The sequence below is a fragment of the Bactrocera tryoni genome, chromosome 4, assembly GCF_016617805.1.
Source record: "Bactrocera tryoni isolate S06 chromosome 4, CSIRO_BtryS06_freeze2, whole genome shotgun sequence".
Classification (NCBI taxonomy): domain Eukaryota; kingdom Metazoa; phylum Arthropoda; class Insecta; order Diptera; family Tephritidae; genus Bactrocera; species Bactrocera tryoni.
Window position 1 is genome coordinate 10,117,356 of NC_052502.1, and position 15,715 is coordinate 10,133,070.

Sequence of the window (15,715 nt, forward strand, 5' to 3'; positions counted from 1 at the left end):
TATTGAATTTTTAATTATTCATAACGATTGATTACAATAATGCGATTCAAGTCAAATATGCGCCGTTTTGTTCGATTCGCGTTCCCAACGAGATGCCAACTTCATAATGCCCCTCTCATAGAAGCTCGCTTCCCTATTGGCAAATAACTCGGAGAGCCAATTTTCACAGGACTCTCTTGTGGCCAACTTCAGACTACCAACCGCGTTCGCCATGGACAGAAACAGGTGGTAATCACTTGGTGCGAGATCCGGACTATACGGTGGATGCAGAAGAACAACACCCATTCGAGCTCCCGGAGCTTCTAGCGCGTCACTAAAGATGTGTGTGGCCTGGCGTTGTTCTTATGGAAGACAATTCGGCCTCTGTTGATCAAAGATGGCCTCTTCTGCATGAGTGCTGCCTTCAAGCGGTCCAGTTGTTGGCAGTACAGGTCCGAATTGAGCGTTTGGCCATAGGGGAGCAGCTCATTGTGGATTATTCCCTGCCAGTCCCACCAAACACACAGAAGAACCTTCCTGGCCGTCAATCCAGGCTTGGCCACCGTCTGGGCCGCTTCACCGCTTTTCGACCACGACCGTTTGCGCCTTACGTTATCGTAAGTGACCCACTTTTCATCGCCAGTCACCATACGCTTCAAAAACGGGTCGATTTTGTTGCGATTCAGAAGCGATTCGCATGCGTCGATACGGTCAAAGATGTTTTTTTGCGTCAATTCGTGTGGCACCCATACATCGAGCTTCTTAGTGACTCCAAGCTTCTTCAAATGGTTTATAACGGTTTGATGACTCATGCCCAGCTCTTGACCGATGCTACGGCTGCTAATATGCCGGTCTCTTTCGACCAATTCAGCGATTTTATCGCAATTTTCGACGACAGGCCATCCGGAGCGTGGCGCATCTTCGACCACCTCTACATCAGAACGAAAACGTTGAAACCATCGTTGTGTGGTGGAAATGGAAACTGTATCGGGTCCATAAACTGCACAAATTTTATTGGTGGCTTGAGATGCATTTTTGGCTTTATCGTAGTTGTACTGTAAAATATGCCGTATTTTCTCTTTATTTTGCTCCATGTTTGCGACGCTATAACTCACGAACGACTTAAAAGAAACGACAATCAATCAAACACGTGTTAGCGCGTGAAATGAGCTTTCCAAAAAGGTATAGCATGACCCGATGCGACGAATAAAACTAGAACTACGCGCTTTCAGCGCCAACTAGTGAAAATACCGCAAGACTTTTTTGACAACCCATTATATATAAATATATTTACTGAACGGTGAAGATGGAGTTGCGTGAACATCTCAAATGAAATTCCTCAGAATTTCCCTCCTGGTAACAGAATTAAGTCTTCGGTTAGACCTTGTAGTCGAAGGTAATTCCAGAAGAGCACCCGTTCAACTCGTGACTGGTCACATTTCTAGCTTGAACTTCAAATGTCTTTTCATTATTATAACACTATGTATTTTGTGAACACACATATGTGAAGTAGGCGTGATTGTAGTCCGATTTCGATCATTTTCATACTTCAATATTAAAATGTCAGAGGAGTTCCACTGTCTTCTTACATAGGAATGGTACCATGTCTACCAAGTGTCATCAAGATATCTTCACTTTTAATCAAGTTACATGTTGCGTAGACGGACGGACAGACAGACAGACCCGGGTTTCAACTCGTCTCGTTATCCTAATAATTTATATACTACTATGACCACAAAATAAAAAAACTTTGTTTCATATTTTAAAATTCTTTATCTTATAACGTCCGTTGGCACAAAACGGTTTCCCCGGAGAGGTAGTTTCAAATTGTTCAATAGCGAGAAGTCACACAGAGCTGAATCAGACGATGACAGCAGTTGCGGCACGATATTGGCTGAAAATTTTGCGGAAAACTCACAAAGAATAAGTCGGTTTTCGACGGAGCATTATCGTGGGGAAAAACCAAGAGTTTCGGCACATAATTCCGACCTCTTTTTACGAGAAGCTTCGAGCAAACGACGCATAACTCTCAAATACTATTCTTTCGTGAGCGTGTGACGGGTCTGAAGGAATTCGAAGTGCACCACACTTCGATAGTGGTAGAAAACTGTTAATATCTTGATTTTTGACCTGCTTTGACTTCAGCTTCGGCTAAGCTTTGCCCCGATATTCGGCCGATTGGTCATCTGTTTCCGGTTCGTAACCATAGATCCAAAACTCATCGCCATTAATAATGCGTTTCATGATATCCTGGTAGTTGGAAAGCATTGTTTCACAAACGTTAACGCGGGACTCTTTTTCTAAAAAATTGTTGGTTTTTGAACAAAACATGTTTCCACTTTTCTTATTCCCTATTGATCTCTCAATATGGTTTTCACAAATCTTTCGCATATTCCAACGATGACAGTAATATCTCTGACAAAAAGACTTTTCCAACATTCTGAACGTTTCGGCACCAGAAATGCTTTGTTGAATAATTTCAGTCATCGTAAATATCGCCAAATGCGCTTTATGTACTATATAAAACACATACTAAATACCAATGAAATAATCATTGATATTTGGCACAGACAACCTAGAATAAAAATTTGCCGACGAATGGGTTTTCGCACGAAATTTACTACTTTTTGCTTGTATAAACCTATATCTATCTGACTTAGTGTTAGGTGGTACGTACAATCAAACTATTATACTCTGAAGCAACATGTTCGCAGGAAAACCCTCCAGAAAGAAAGATGGATCTGGATCCGCCACTGATTTAGCTCAAAATAACCTATAAATAGAACACTTTTTATCGTCGGTATTTACGCGTGCATCGAAATGTCTTCTATTGCAGTTCTTTCATATTAATATTCAATAATTAGCCAACAACGCGCAGAGAACGTGACTACGATAATATATATTAACAATAAAAATATTAAGCAATCGTGACTTCTATACTAACTTCAAACAAATGGGGGAGGTAAATAAGTACGCTTGAAATAAATTCTTGTGAGATTTTTATTTAAACAATTTTAAGCTGTTCAATAAGATATTTTTCTTAATGGAAATGAACACAAATGGGAAAAAATTGATATTTTATCAATAGAAAAAATTAATTTTTAAAAAAATATTAATGGCAAAGTTAATAACACTTTGGCATGCTTTATGCCTTATTAGAACAAAGTTGTTCAAACTAAATGATTTTACAAAGGTCCCTTGCTTCGAAAGCTTCAATAAAAACAAATTACTGAAGAAAGTATAATGAAACATTACACAGAGTAGATCTTACAGAGTCACTTCATAGACATCAGCCCATACTTAACTCTCGGACACATTCCTTCACAGCAGAGCCCACACTATCAAAACCAAATCAAACCAATAGAGATGAGGCGAATATATTATGTAGAATTTTATTTTCTAAATCATCCAAACATTGCACGGAAATTGTTGAGCAATCAGCCTGATAGAAGACAATACGAACTAAAATTATTTTCTATGAATCAGTTCACCGCGATAACGCACTTCTACAAAGGGTCTTTCGATTACTTTAAAATTCAACCTTGGTTCAACTTTTTCCAAAAGCGGGTTTTCAATTTACATCCACGAAAGACAATTTTTTGCCTTAACACTATAAAAAGAAAAATCGTGTTATTAGTTACACGGAACATCGCGTAGGAAGCAAGTCCGCAATTTGATTTTTAAAGAAAAAAAGCGAAGCAAAAATAGCGAAATGAAATTTTTATATTTCATAACGCTTTTTGCTATTTTGCATACCCAAACGAGATTGGTATCTCCAGATAATTTGATTTTGGCAAAGAGCAAAAGCTTGCTGGATAATATTTATAAGACCTTCACACAGGTGGTTCCAGCGTTACCTCTAAAAATGGCAACATCCACTATTAATCTTGTCTGTGAGTTATTAAAGAGAAAGATTTCTACTAACTTGACAGACTATAAATAATCAAATATTTTAGGTACTACTTTCCACGACTACATCCAAAAGCACATTCCCGCCAAATTCACACCAAAGTTGGAGAACATCAAGCTACAATTGCGTACCGCTTGTGCTAAGCGTGAGTATCCTCTAAGCGATCTCAGTGGCTTGGCTGCAGATAAAGACTTCGACCGTAAAAAGAAGACGGTTATTATGTCCACCGGCTGGACTACGCAAGTAGATAATAGACAGCATGACATGCTGGCCAAGGCGTACAACTGTCGTGGGGACACAAATTATTTGGTACTAAACGCTATGCCTTTCTCAAAGCACTTATTCAATGATATGATTCACTTCCTTTCCCCAAAAACAGGCGCTCGATGTCAGCGACTATATACAGACAATGTACACTTGGTCCTCAGAGAACACCAACACGATTGGCGAATATGTCGCCAAGGGGCTGCAGAAGCTGCTCACCTTTATAAACGTCGCCGACTTGCACTTGATGGGTCACAGCTTGGGTGCACAAATAATGGGCTCGGCGGCGCGTCACTATCGCTTATTAACTGGCAAAAGTTTACCGTACGTGACCGGATTGGATCCCGCTCTACCGTGCTTCAGCATACGCAAGGGATTGACTACACTTTCGTCAAAGGATGCTGACTTCGTGGATATCATACATACAGATCCCGGTGTACTCGGTCAATACGAAACTTATGGCCATGTTGGTTTCTACGTCGGTGGTAAATATCCCATAAAAAACGGTTGCACAACACCGCACTGCTCGCATAGCATTGTTATCCCATATTATGCGGAGTCCGTTTATCCAAATAACAACCGAGACTTTGTTGCGAAGCAGTGCGCGTCTTTTAAGCGTCTTAATTGTAATGGCGCTGAGACTGTGATGGGTTTTGCGGTTTCACGTAACGCAAGGGGCACATATATGCTGGAGACAAACGCTAAAGCGCCTTATGGCAAAAATGCAGGTAGCGGGTACACAGATCCCAATTCGTCAAAGTGTGGCACATGCCAGGGTTAAAATCAATAAAGTTCTATAATCTATTAGATACTTCAATAAGTGCATTAAGAGACTGCGTTTCTCTACTACCAAGCTGCCAAAGACGTCTTTGTAAACTGCCGATATTCGCTTTTTGGTTAGGAGAACTTTGGTGACATAAATTAAATACTTAAACTGCGGTGCCGACTTTTAATGAAGAATTGAAGAGTCCTTAACTGCTTTAATTTCATTCTCAAAGCGCTAAGGAATCTTTCTTTACCTCAGCCCATCTTTTGAAGCTTCAACAATCACTTAATAAAAGTCGGGCATACTTTTCGTCAGAGCGACTCAAAATATTTACAACAATTCTCTGTGAATCCTTTGTAAAAATACTGCACTTTCTCAATTTAGAATGAAATTTTAATGACTTTCATATTCGAACAATTTATCAAATTAAAGAGAGCCACTTTCTTTATCACTTACTAAGCGGTAAATATAGGGCGCGGCCTTGTCGGCTGGAGATCTTTTTCTCGTAGCTATTCAAACACTAATAACATTTGTATCGGTGCATACTCAAATTATGCTCTTTGGAAGTTCAGATTTTCGAAACATTTCAATTTTATGTAAATAATTATAAAACAAAAACGGTTTAAGATATCATTGAAACTCGTTATTTCTGTGAAAGATCATTAGGTGCCACTTGCACAAGTACAGACGTTTAACCCAATTATCAACGGTGTTCAAGCATAAATCGGCCGATACTCACGTTTGATATTGATACGAATTTCATCAATCACCAACTTCTTTGCATAGAACATAGACTTGACGTAACTCCACAGGAAATAGTCTAACGGCGTCAAATCCCATAACCGATGCGGCCAATTGACTGAGCCATTTCGTGAGATAGCACGTTCACAAACTTGATTTTCCATAAATCGATTATGATAAACGCTGTGTGGCTTATGGCGCCGTCCTGTTGAAACCACATATTGTCCAAGTCCACATCATCCAATTCGGGTCAAAAATATTCGGTTATCATTGAGCGGTAGCGATTCGCATTCACAGCAACGTGACGGTCTTGATTATCACGGAAGAAGTGCGACCTAATAGGCCTATAAGCCGTACCAAACCTTAAGTTTTTCGATGGCTCATAAGGTAGTAAGTGTGGATAGCTGCCTGACTAAGAACGCATATTTTGCTTACTGACGAAGCCATTCAGCTAGAAATGAGGTCAAATGCGATAAATCGATGTTTTGGATATGTTCAATTCCATTTCCATGAATTTCAATGATGATTTCGGCTGATTTTTGATGAATTCATGCACAGTTTCAATGGAGTTCCCGGTGATCACGGATTTTGATTGGCCCACATGTTGATCGTTATTTATGTCCTAACGACCACTTTGAGAACGTTGAAACCACTAGTGCACTCAGCTACGGGCAATCATCGCCATAAACTTGTTTTATCAATTGAAACGTTTCGATAAAAGTTTTACCAATTTTAAAATAAAATTTAATGATGGCTCTTTGTTCGAAGCTCATTTTCGCACCGATACCACAAATATACTGACACTTAACACGCAATAACTTCACTTCCAATCAATGAAATGTCATGAAATGCTCACTGGACAATCGATAAAGATAGCAGATTCTAACGCAAAAACGCACCAGTCGACATATAGATGGCGCGACCAGATGGCGCTAGATTCAAAAAGTCCTGTTTACTTTGGAACACACCTTGTATATGGGTGAAACCACGTCAAGTGGTCCGTGAAAATTTCGAAAAAATCTCCGATTTTGAAAATTAGTTCATTAGGAAGGGGACCAGAAGCATACCCCGCATATAAATATTTTGTCAAAATTATTTTTTTTTGTTAAAGCTATTTAAGGTTGAAATTTAGAGCACGACAAAATTGTAAAATTATTTTCTCATAAACTGCTAGAGATAAGGCGAAGAAATTTTATGAAGTCAAAGAAAAATGTTCATCCTATATTACAAATATTTTTTCAAGGACCTTTTGTTTAAATAATAACATTTTACATTCCTTTTTGTTAAACAATTGAAATATTTTAAGTGTATGTGAACGCAGAAAATATTCACCTTTAATAACTTGCAAAAAAAAAATTTTGTGCATTCATACCATGCCAAACATATTGAAATTTCTGTCCACCTACCGCTCTTAGAACGTATGGCGCATCCATCGTTGCGTTACATTGCAATGCGCTTATACTTTTCTTGCGGCACAGATGTCGGGAGCTTACGGTATGTTGGCTGTGAAACTCGTTACTGCTGATTTTTTTTTAAAAGAATACGATTGTGACCAAATTTAAAGCCAAAAACGCCATAAATGCCATCGATCAACCAGCGTTCCCCCAAAGCTGAAAGTGCCGCTCCATGGAACCCTTTTTCAGTCGATGAAAGTGATTCAACAAAATTCGCTGCGAGGATTCGTGGTTTTTTAGAAGAAATCGAATCATATTCTTGTCCACTCCCCATTTAAAATCACTGTTGAAAGCTACAAAAACGGCGATAAGTCAATAACTAAATACGACAGAGCCATAAAAGTTTACTCCCGAGATAGTATGAGAAGACTTAATAGAAGCCTGGGTAAAAACTAGAGGACGGGCGTGGCGCTACCCACTTTTAGGTGAAATCACATATTTCGGGACTGATTCCTGGATTTGGATACTAGATACACTTCTCACATTCGTACTATGTAACAGTGCTAAATTGAGCGAAATCAGACTATAACCACGCCTACTTCGCAAATAACACGACCTTCTTTTCTTTTCACTCCATGTGATTTGTGCTTTTATGAGAGGTACCTTAATGAAACCGAGGGATGTTTTTTTTTGTATGTGGCACGATAGTTGTAGTTGTATGTGTTATTGTCAAAAATAGATAAAATCAGCTCGATACTAACCCAACACCCATATAATACATATAATGATTTTCGTTTTTCTAAAAAATCGTATGCGGAATATATCGGTCATTGCGTGTAGTCCGATCCACTGGTTGACATTTTACACCGCCCAGCCTTATCCCGCGCTCTAATTTTTGCAAGTAGCAAAAGTACAAAACGTACATTTACAGCCGAACTTAGCCCTTCCTTACATGTTAAGCATATTGTTTTCTTTTAATACAAACTTCGACGTAATGTCACTTAATAGGTTATTACTTAAATAAATACTAATAACCTTGAAAAGCAAAACGGTCATTAATTTGAAGCTTCACTTTGTTGAATGCCCTAAAACAGTTATTTACTTAATCAACTGTTTCGTAAAATTTGCAAAAATATTAAGTGAAACTAAACAAACAAGTTAATTGCGTTGTTTATAACTTAACAATTTCTGTGTTGTTCCTCATCCATTTTAATGTCGATTTTAACTCTTCTTTTTTTGAATGCTGTTCTTATTAAAATCAAATTTTGTTAGAAAATGTTTAAGATTTCAATTTGACAAGCTGTCAGTAATGTGATAATATGCCAATATAATACGCAACTTGTCATTAGGTCTATCGAAGTCCAGGAATAAAAGTTTTATGTTACACCTTTATCTTGAATTGTTGCATTAGCAGAGGTTTTTTTTACCAGAGAGGCCGTCACATCTCTCATAAATCATAGCTCGCCAGTTTGGGATCAAATATTCTCCATAGTTTTCAGATAAAGCACTGATCGACTTAGGCTGCGTAAGGTGTGGTTTTTGATGTCCTGAACAGAATATATTCAGTTTGCTACCATTTCCGAATTTCCCTGACCGAATTTTTCGAAAATTTCAGACTCCTATGCCTAGAACTACTTGACTAATTCTAGTCAAATTTGGTTTGCGTGGTTACTTAAACATTCCTATCATATGAAACGAAATCGGATGACAACTATGCCTACTTCTCATACAACAAAATTTTTAATTCTGAATCTATTCTTTGACTTTACAATAAACAAATCAAACATCGGTGAAGTTATCAGACTAAAACTTTGTACAAATAGCACCCTTCAAATACTTCATTTCAGCTTAAAAATTATTGAAATCAGTCTACGACTTTTCATGCACCCAGACACGTAAAATATTGACCTCAATGTATATGAACGCTCTTCTACCAAACATATCAGTCAGCCTATGCTGTTTAGTATTGGCATGCGGGAAGTATATCTTTGTGATCATAGCATGCCCACGTGTTTAAAATGGGGTCGATACTGCCCTTAGTTCTCATATATCGAATAAACAATAATTTTGAAAGTTGTATTGCTGAAAAGGTTTTTAGGTCAGCAAGGGTCTTAAATTTATAGGCAAGTTTTCAAATTCATAGCTACAACGCATCCACGCTTTCTCCATCACTACTGCGAATGTTAAAGACCTTGTAAAAGTGCTTTTCCCTAAAAGCGTTATACCATATCTCGAGGCATTCAGAGCTTCTATCATTCAGGCACTTGACTTTATATGCCCTAGGCTTGTTAAATATCTCAACACATTTTCCTCTTTCTCTTTCATCTTAACTTACTAACAGCTCATATCGCTCAGGACTTCATTGTCAAAATTGACGAATAGTTACTAGATTCAGCCCTACATATATGTTGGAACAGAAGGTAAAGCTGTAAATTTAAATTTATTAAAAAAGGATAATATGTAGTTTTCCAAAAATTCGGTTAGATTGGAGAACTCAACGGATTTGACACAAATTTCAAAAATCTTATGCTTTGCTGAAGAGCGCCGTACAAAAGAAAAAACACAAAAATTTCGAACCACCGTTATTTCAGATAAAGTAACTGCGCAATTTAAATAAATTGGCATACTTCAAAGGCTTGAAATTCGCCGAAACGATTAATTATTCTTTATGAGCTTGTTAAAATTACAAATTGGATAACGAATCCCAAGCAATTTTCGTATAAATAGGAGTCGGAGCTTAGCAAAATCAAAAATTCAATTGAGTATTAACAAGTGAAACCGTTACTTCACACAATTTCGGCACAATGAAGCTCTTCTACTTCCTTGCATTCCTGGCTTTGTTCGAGAGCAGTGCTACTCAAACTGCTATAGCGCAGAACTACATTTACTCGGTGACTGAAATTATAGCAGCCTTAAGGGAAAGTGGACAGGATATGTATCAGGCTGATTACTTCTTCAGGGTCGTAGAAAACCTTATTACGGGTGTGTGCGGGATATTAAATTCAGTTTGTGAGTATGAAATATGTCAACACATTGTGGTTGCAGAGATGCAGTCTGATGATGAAACTTTCAGGCTCGACGGTGCTGGCGCAGGGCAGAGATCAAACACCCGAACAGTATGTACCGAGAAGGGAAGATATTAAACTACAGCTACGCACCTCTTGCGGAGGACGTGAATATGCCATCGATAATATATTGGAGCTAGCTGAAAATCCAGACTTTGATCCCGAAAAGAAAACTGTAATTTTTTCAACTGGTTTTCTATCAACTCTGGACTTTCCTGCAACCGGGGAATTGGCCTAGGCATTTAGTTGTCGCGGTGATACTAATTTTTTGGTACTGATAAGAAACTATTAACTATTTTCGATTTGATATAACAAACTGCATAAACTGTTTCTCTACATAGGTGCTGGACTCCGGTGGATATTTGACAACGCTTTATGTTTGGGCCGCACAAAACACTGATACAATAGGTGAATATCTCGCTGAGGGCATACAAAGTCTGAGCCAGATTATAGACATCGAAAAACTGCACATAATCGGTCACAGTTTGGGCGCACAAATAATGGCAGCTGCCGCCCGGCACTACACTGATCTCACAGACAATCAACTACCGCATGTCACGGGTCTGGATCAACCTCACCCTGTTTTAACGAGGGCGAGGTACTAACTATTCTCTCAGCCAGCGATGCCGAGTTTGTTGACACCATAATCACAACACCTGGAATTGCGGGACAATTTGCTGCCAGCGGTGATGCTACTTTCTATGTGGGTGGCTTGTTTGCTACACAAGTGCCGTGCACAACCTTGCAGTGTTCTCACGAAATCGCTATTGACTACTATATAGAATCGGTCTATCCAAATAATGAGCGGAATTTTCTAGCAAGGCGTTGCAGTTCACTGTATAGGCTGAATACGGGTAGGTGTAACGGTGATGAATTTCCAATGGGCTTAGCAGTGCCACACGACATAAAGGGTAGATATATCCTGGACGTGAATGAGGAGAGACCATATGGCAAAAATGCAACTGAGGACTATATGGTTCCGGAAACCACCACTTGTGGCATTTGCGAAGAAACGGTGGACGTAATTGCTTGAAATTAAAGTATTTTACTGTACTTATGTACTTATTTACTATACTTATTTACTCCTATAAACGAAATATATTATATAATCTCTTCTTCCGTATGCCACTCTAGTTATTTCGAAAGACATTTTAACATATCCAGTATCGGTTTCGTTAGTGACAACACTAGTTTCTCATTATGGAGAATATTTTTTATACTAAAGAGTAGAGTCAATCTCCTTCAATGGAGTTAATGCTGAGAGGAAGCCAGCTATCATTGCTGATAAGAAAAATCTTAGAAGTGTGTGTGTTAGACGAGTTGCAGCAAGTTTTTGACACCAAAACGATCAAATCTTTTGGATTTTGTCAATGAAGTTGCTGAAAGCTTTTCGAGAGAACATACATTTCTTAGAAGCAAGATTATCTTTTAAGCACATTAAGAGAGTAAGTATATTAGCTGCTGTGGTAGAGCAAATGTAGTAAAAATTTCAGAAGCCATGTGCTTTAAAGCTCATTAGTACTTTTTTTTGCTTAATACAAACTCTGGGATAATGTTCCTTACCCAGTTGTTGTCATTGGCACAGCTGTTTAAACTATGACTTGCTCAGATGGAGGGCAATAATTGAGGGAAAAATTAGTGATATTGCACTCGGATTTTTTTTTTTTTGATATTTTCCGGTCTTATATACTATTTTTGAGGCTTATATTACTTAACTAATTACTTGTATAAGATCGAGTAACTATTTATATATAAAAGTCTCAACCCACGTTAATACAAGTATGTGTTTATATGCATTTGAGAATTAGCATCTAGAACTAATGTTGGTTATCTATGTTAGATAAGTATAGAAACTCGTACATAGTTTCATATATTTTTATATTTTTTGTGTCAGTTTTTTCTGTTTCCACAGTTTCTACGTAAAAATGAAAGAACGAGTAAAAATTTTTGAACATTATACGTCGTTTAAGCCGATATAATCCATAATTACACTAGGAAGCGTAGCAGTCATTAATTTAAAACTTCACTCTGAGCAATTATCTAATGTAAGTAACTGTCATTAGATAACGGCACAGAGTGAATCAGCTGTTTTCGCGATATTTGCAAAAAGACTATCTCAAGATAAATATGGGAAATAAATGTAGCTAAAGTTGTGTATTGTTGTTAATATCATCATCATAGTGACTGATGCATGGTTACAATGACATTTTTGTGACAAAAATATAATATTATTTTATTTGAAAATTCTGTAATTTTTTTTGACGACATGTCAGTAATATGCCAGATATTTTGACTGTAAGAGCACAGCAAAAAAAAAACTTTTCTTTGGTGAATTTACTACGAAGTGTCAAACAATATGGCATTATGACTGTCAGAGTCCAGAAGAATATGTCACTTACTACAGTGTCATGGACTGTCAACAAATGACGATTTGTTTTTTGACAAAATGTCAGTAAAGAGTCGAATAGTTTGACATTTCAACTGACAATGCCCAGCAAACAAAAATTATTTTTTGATATTTTGACCAAATGACAATGACGTTTTTTTAGTGTCAAAAAGTTACCGCCAGCAACCAGAAAAAGAACACATTTTTATTAATATTACAGACATGTGATTATCGATGTCAAATAGTAAATAGCGAAATGGAAATTCGGGAAGTTTAAAAAAAAGTTACAGCTGTTCAAAAATGAGTGAAAATATTGAAAAAATTCGCTGTATTTTGAAATTTTGTCAAAAAATATGTCACTGAGATACTGTCATGCTCATGGACTGTCACCAGAAATAAACTTTTATTTTTGCAAAATATCAGTCATATGTCAAACTAAATGACATAATAACCAACAGTGTGGAAAAAAACACGTTTTCACAAAATACAAACTCAAACTAATATAATATGAAAATATTTATTTTGTGACTATTGAAATGCACGAGAAAAAAAATTAAGAAAATGTTACTGATGTCATTTAGTATACGCATTCTATTTCATTGCATTAGGAGAATTACATTGTTTGTAGGATACGGTCTTATCTGTCGTAAAGAGCGTTTGGTGTGCACAATAAAGTTCAGTCAACAGTTATATGAGCTTATCACAGGGTTGCCAAATTTTCGAAAATGACAACGATGCTTTCTGATCTAAAATTGAAGAATTGATGACATACTTCAATAGGTCAATATTATTAAATTAAACCAACAACTTATTATTTACTACTGTGTAACGACAGCCAGCAAACGGTGTGCTTTAAATACATTGGCAACCCAAAACCAGGACTTTTTTCGGGATTGGCATCTTTTTTTTTTGGTTTTTTTCTACTACAAAAACCAAATTTTTCAACGTAACCGCATTAAAAAATCAAAATCCCGAAAAAAATTCGGGATCCCGTTTTTTCGGGATTGGTATCTCTTTTTGTATATTTAACTAAAAATCGAAATGCACTATCTTTCAGCGTTATCACACTATTTTGCATCACTGTTCACGGCAATCTGTTTTTAATACATTGGCAACCCTATAATATACGTACATATGTACATACATGAATGACTAATGAACAATTGGCCTCATTTAAAAAATCATTTGTCATACTTACTTATAATAAAAGTAAATTAGTACATATCAATATGGCTTAGGGTTGCCACCGTATATGTAACAATCATTTTATTTCTCCACAATTTAGGGGTCAAAAGCATAAATATTTGTGAAACCATGGCTAAAAAAATAAAAATACCGAAAAAGTTTTCGGGATACCGTTTTTTCGGGATTGGCATCTTTTTTGCATACGTAACTAAAAAAAAGAAAATTAACTATTTTCACCGTTACATAAAAAATGAAAATCCCGAAAACGAGCCGGGATCCCGTTTTTTCGGGACTGACATTTTTTCTTGTATATTTAACTATAAAAACAAAATTCACTTTTTTTTGCTATTATCACATTGTTTTGCTTCACCGTGCACTGCAATCTGAGACACACGTAACAAGTTTGCCTCATGCAAATCGGAACAACGGAAAACCGCATATGATAAGCTAATGTAATTATGCCTAATTAAGATGGGAGCGAGAACTGCACTGGCATATAAATAGCAGATTCACATTCTGACAAAACTGCGGTGCATTGTAAACAGTTATTCGCCGAAAACTACAATTCGTATTTGATTCGCCGCGCACAGACGAAATGAAATTTCACACTATTTACCTGCTGTTGGCAACACTGGGCGCCAGTGCCGCCTTAAATAGTACAATTTTCGATCTACTGCACTCCGTGGATGAAATTGCCAAGGGCATAATCGCGAGTGAACCAGGCGCACCATCTCCGGACAATGTTTTCAAAATTATAGAGAATATAGTGGTGGGTCTGCCACTTCAAATCGCCTCCAGTATAGCCAATTCAATCTGTGAGTAACAATTTTTGGCATGCCGCTGAATGATTTGCTTAAGTTGCTATTTGTTGCTTGATTTGCTCAGGTTCGGCGGTTATTAGTCAGGGTCGCGCCAAAACGCCGGAGAAGTATGCGCCGGTACTCGGCGATATTAAATTTCAGTTGCGCACCGCTTGTGATAAGCGTTCGTATTCGCTTGTGAACGCCAACGATTTAGCGGACGATGAGAGCTTCGACCCCGCGAAGCCAACCGTTATATTTGCCACCGGCTGGACGACAACCGTGAACGGTAGCCAACAGGAGCGGTTGGCCAAGGCGTACAACTGTCGTGGTGATGTTAATTACATAGTAATGAATGAAGTGTTATTATTGTTGTTGCATATTTTTAAATGTTCTATCTTTTTCTATCTTCTATCGCGCACAGGCTTTGGATTTTGGCGATTACATGAAGACTTTGTATCCGTGGTCAGCCCAGAACACCGACGTCATTGGCAAATATGTGGCTGAGGCGCTACTGCGACTGGCTTCGCTCATAAATATCGCGGACTTGCATTTAATTGGTCACAGTTTGGGCGCACAAATAATGAGTTCTGCGGCGCGTCACTACCGGGTTTTGACGAATGAAAGCCTACCCTATGTCACCGGTTTGGACCCAGCTTTACCGTGTTTCAACAACGATGAGACACTAACCACGCTGTCGGCAAGTGACGCCGACTTTGTGGACATCATACACACGGATCCCGGCGTCCTCGGTCAGTCGAAGGCCACCGGCAGTGTGGACTTCTTCGTGGGTGGCCATTCTGCCTTGCAGGCAGGTTGCTTCAGTGTAACTTGTTCACACAGCCGTGCTGTCTCCTACTACGCAGAGTCGGTTTATCCCAACAATGAGGATAATTTTCTGGCCAAGCGTTGTGACTCTCTGAGAAATCTACAGGCGGGCAAGTGTAAAGGCAAAGCCTATCCGATGGGCTACGCAGTGCCACATGACCTAAGAGGCACATATGTTTTGGAGGTGAATGATAAGTCGCCGTATGGCAAGAATGCTGGTGTTAGTTCTATGGATCCGGAAACCACGACTTGTGGCAGCTGTGAGGCGTGAGTGAAGTTAATGTTTACATACATATAGATATATACGCATAATTACATCCATACATACATTAAATGTATGAGTAAATATATACATAGATTATACTTATACACGCGCAATAAAATATCAAAGGTGATG

At 38.0% G+C, this 15,715-nt stretch overlaps 2 protein-coding genes and 1 pseudogene across 2 annotated transcripts; all 3 read left to right on the forward strand.

The window, feature by feature from the left end:
* The first annotated feature begins 3,665 nt into the window (after window positions 1-3,665).
* LOC120775074 (vitellogenin-1-like) lies at window positions 3,666-4,982 on the forward strand. Its single transcript, XM_040105065.1, has 3 exons — window positions 3,666-3,872; window positions 3,936-4,198; window positions 4,269-4,982. The coding sequence occupies exons 1-3, from the start codon at window positions 3,692-3,694 to the stop codon at window positions 4,932-4,934; spliced, it is 1,110 nt and encodes a 369-aa protein (XP_039960999.1). The 5' UTR covers window positions 3,666-3,691; the 3' UTR covers window positions 4,935-4,982.
* Window positions 4,983-9,854: 4,872 nt separating this feature from the next.
* Window positions 9,855-11,206, forward strand: LOC120775581 (annotated as a pseudogene).
* A 3,024-nt stretch (window positions 11,207-14,230) lies between these two features.
* LOC120774815 (vitellogenin-1-like) lies at window positions 14,231-15,637 on the forward strand. Its single transcript, XM_040104619.1, has 3 exons — window positions 14,231-14,505; window positions 14,576-14,838; window positions 14,915-15,637. The coding sequence occupies exons 1-3, from the start codon at window positions 14,286-14,288 to the stop codon at window positions 15,587-15,589; spliced, it is 1,158 nt and encodes a 385-aa protein (XP_039960553.1). The 5' UTR covers window positions 14,231-14,285; the 3' UTR covers window positions 15,590-15,637.
* Window positions 15,638-15,715: the final 78 nt, after the last annotated feature.

Bases quoted from the DNA above. Each gene is read 5' to 3' on its own strand.
- LOC120775074 (XM_040105065.1), top strand. From the start codon at position 3,692: ATGAAATTTTTATATTTCATAACGCTTTTTGCTATTTTGCATACCCAA. The intron at 3,873-3,935 runs GTGAGTTATTAA...CAAATATTTTAG, and splicing joins ATCCACTATTAATCTTGTCT to GTACTACTTTCCACGACTAC. The intron at 4,199-4,268 runs GTACTAAACGCT...CCCCAAAAACAG, and splicing joins GTGGGGACACAAATTATTTG to GCGCTCGATGTCAGCGACTA.
- LOC120774815 (XM_040104619.1), top strand. From the start codon at position 14,286: ATGAAATTTCACACTATTTACCTGCTGTTGGCAACACTGGGCGCCAGT. The intron at 14,506-14,575 runs GTGAGTAACAAT...TGATTTGCTCAG, and splicing joins CAGTATAGCCAATTCAATCT to GTTCGGCGGTTATTAGTCAG. The intron at 14,839-14,914 runs GTAATGAATGAA...TATCGCGCACAG, and splicing joins GTGGTGATGTTAATTACATA to GCTTTGGATTTTGGCGATTA.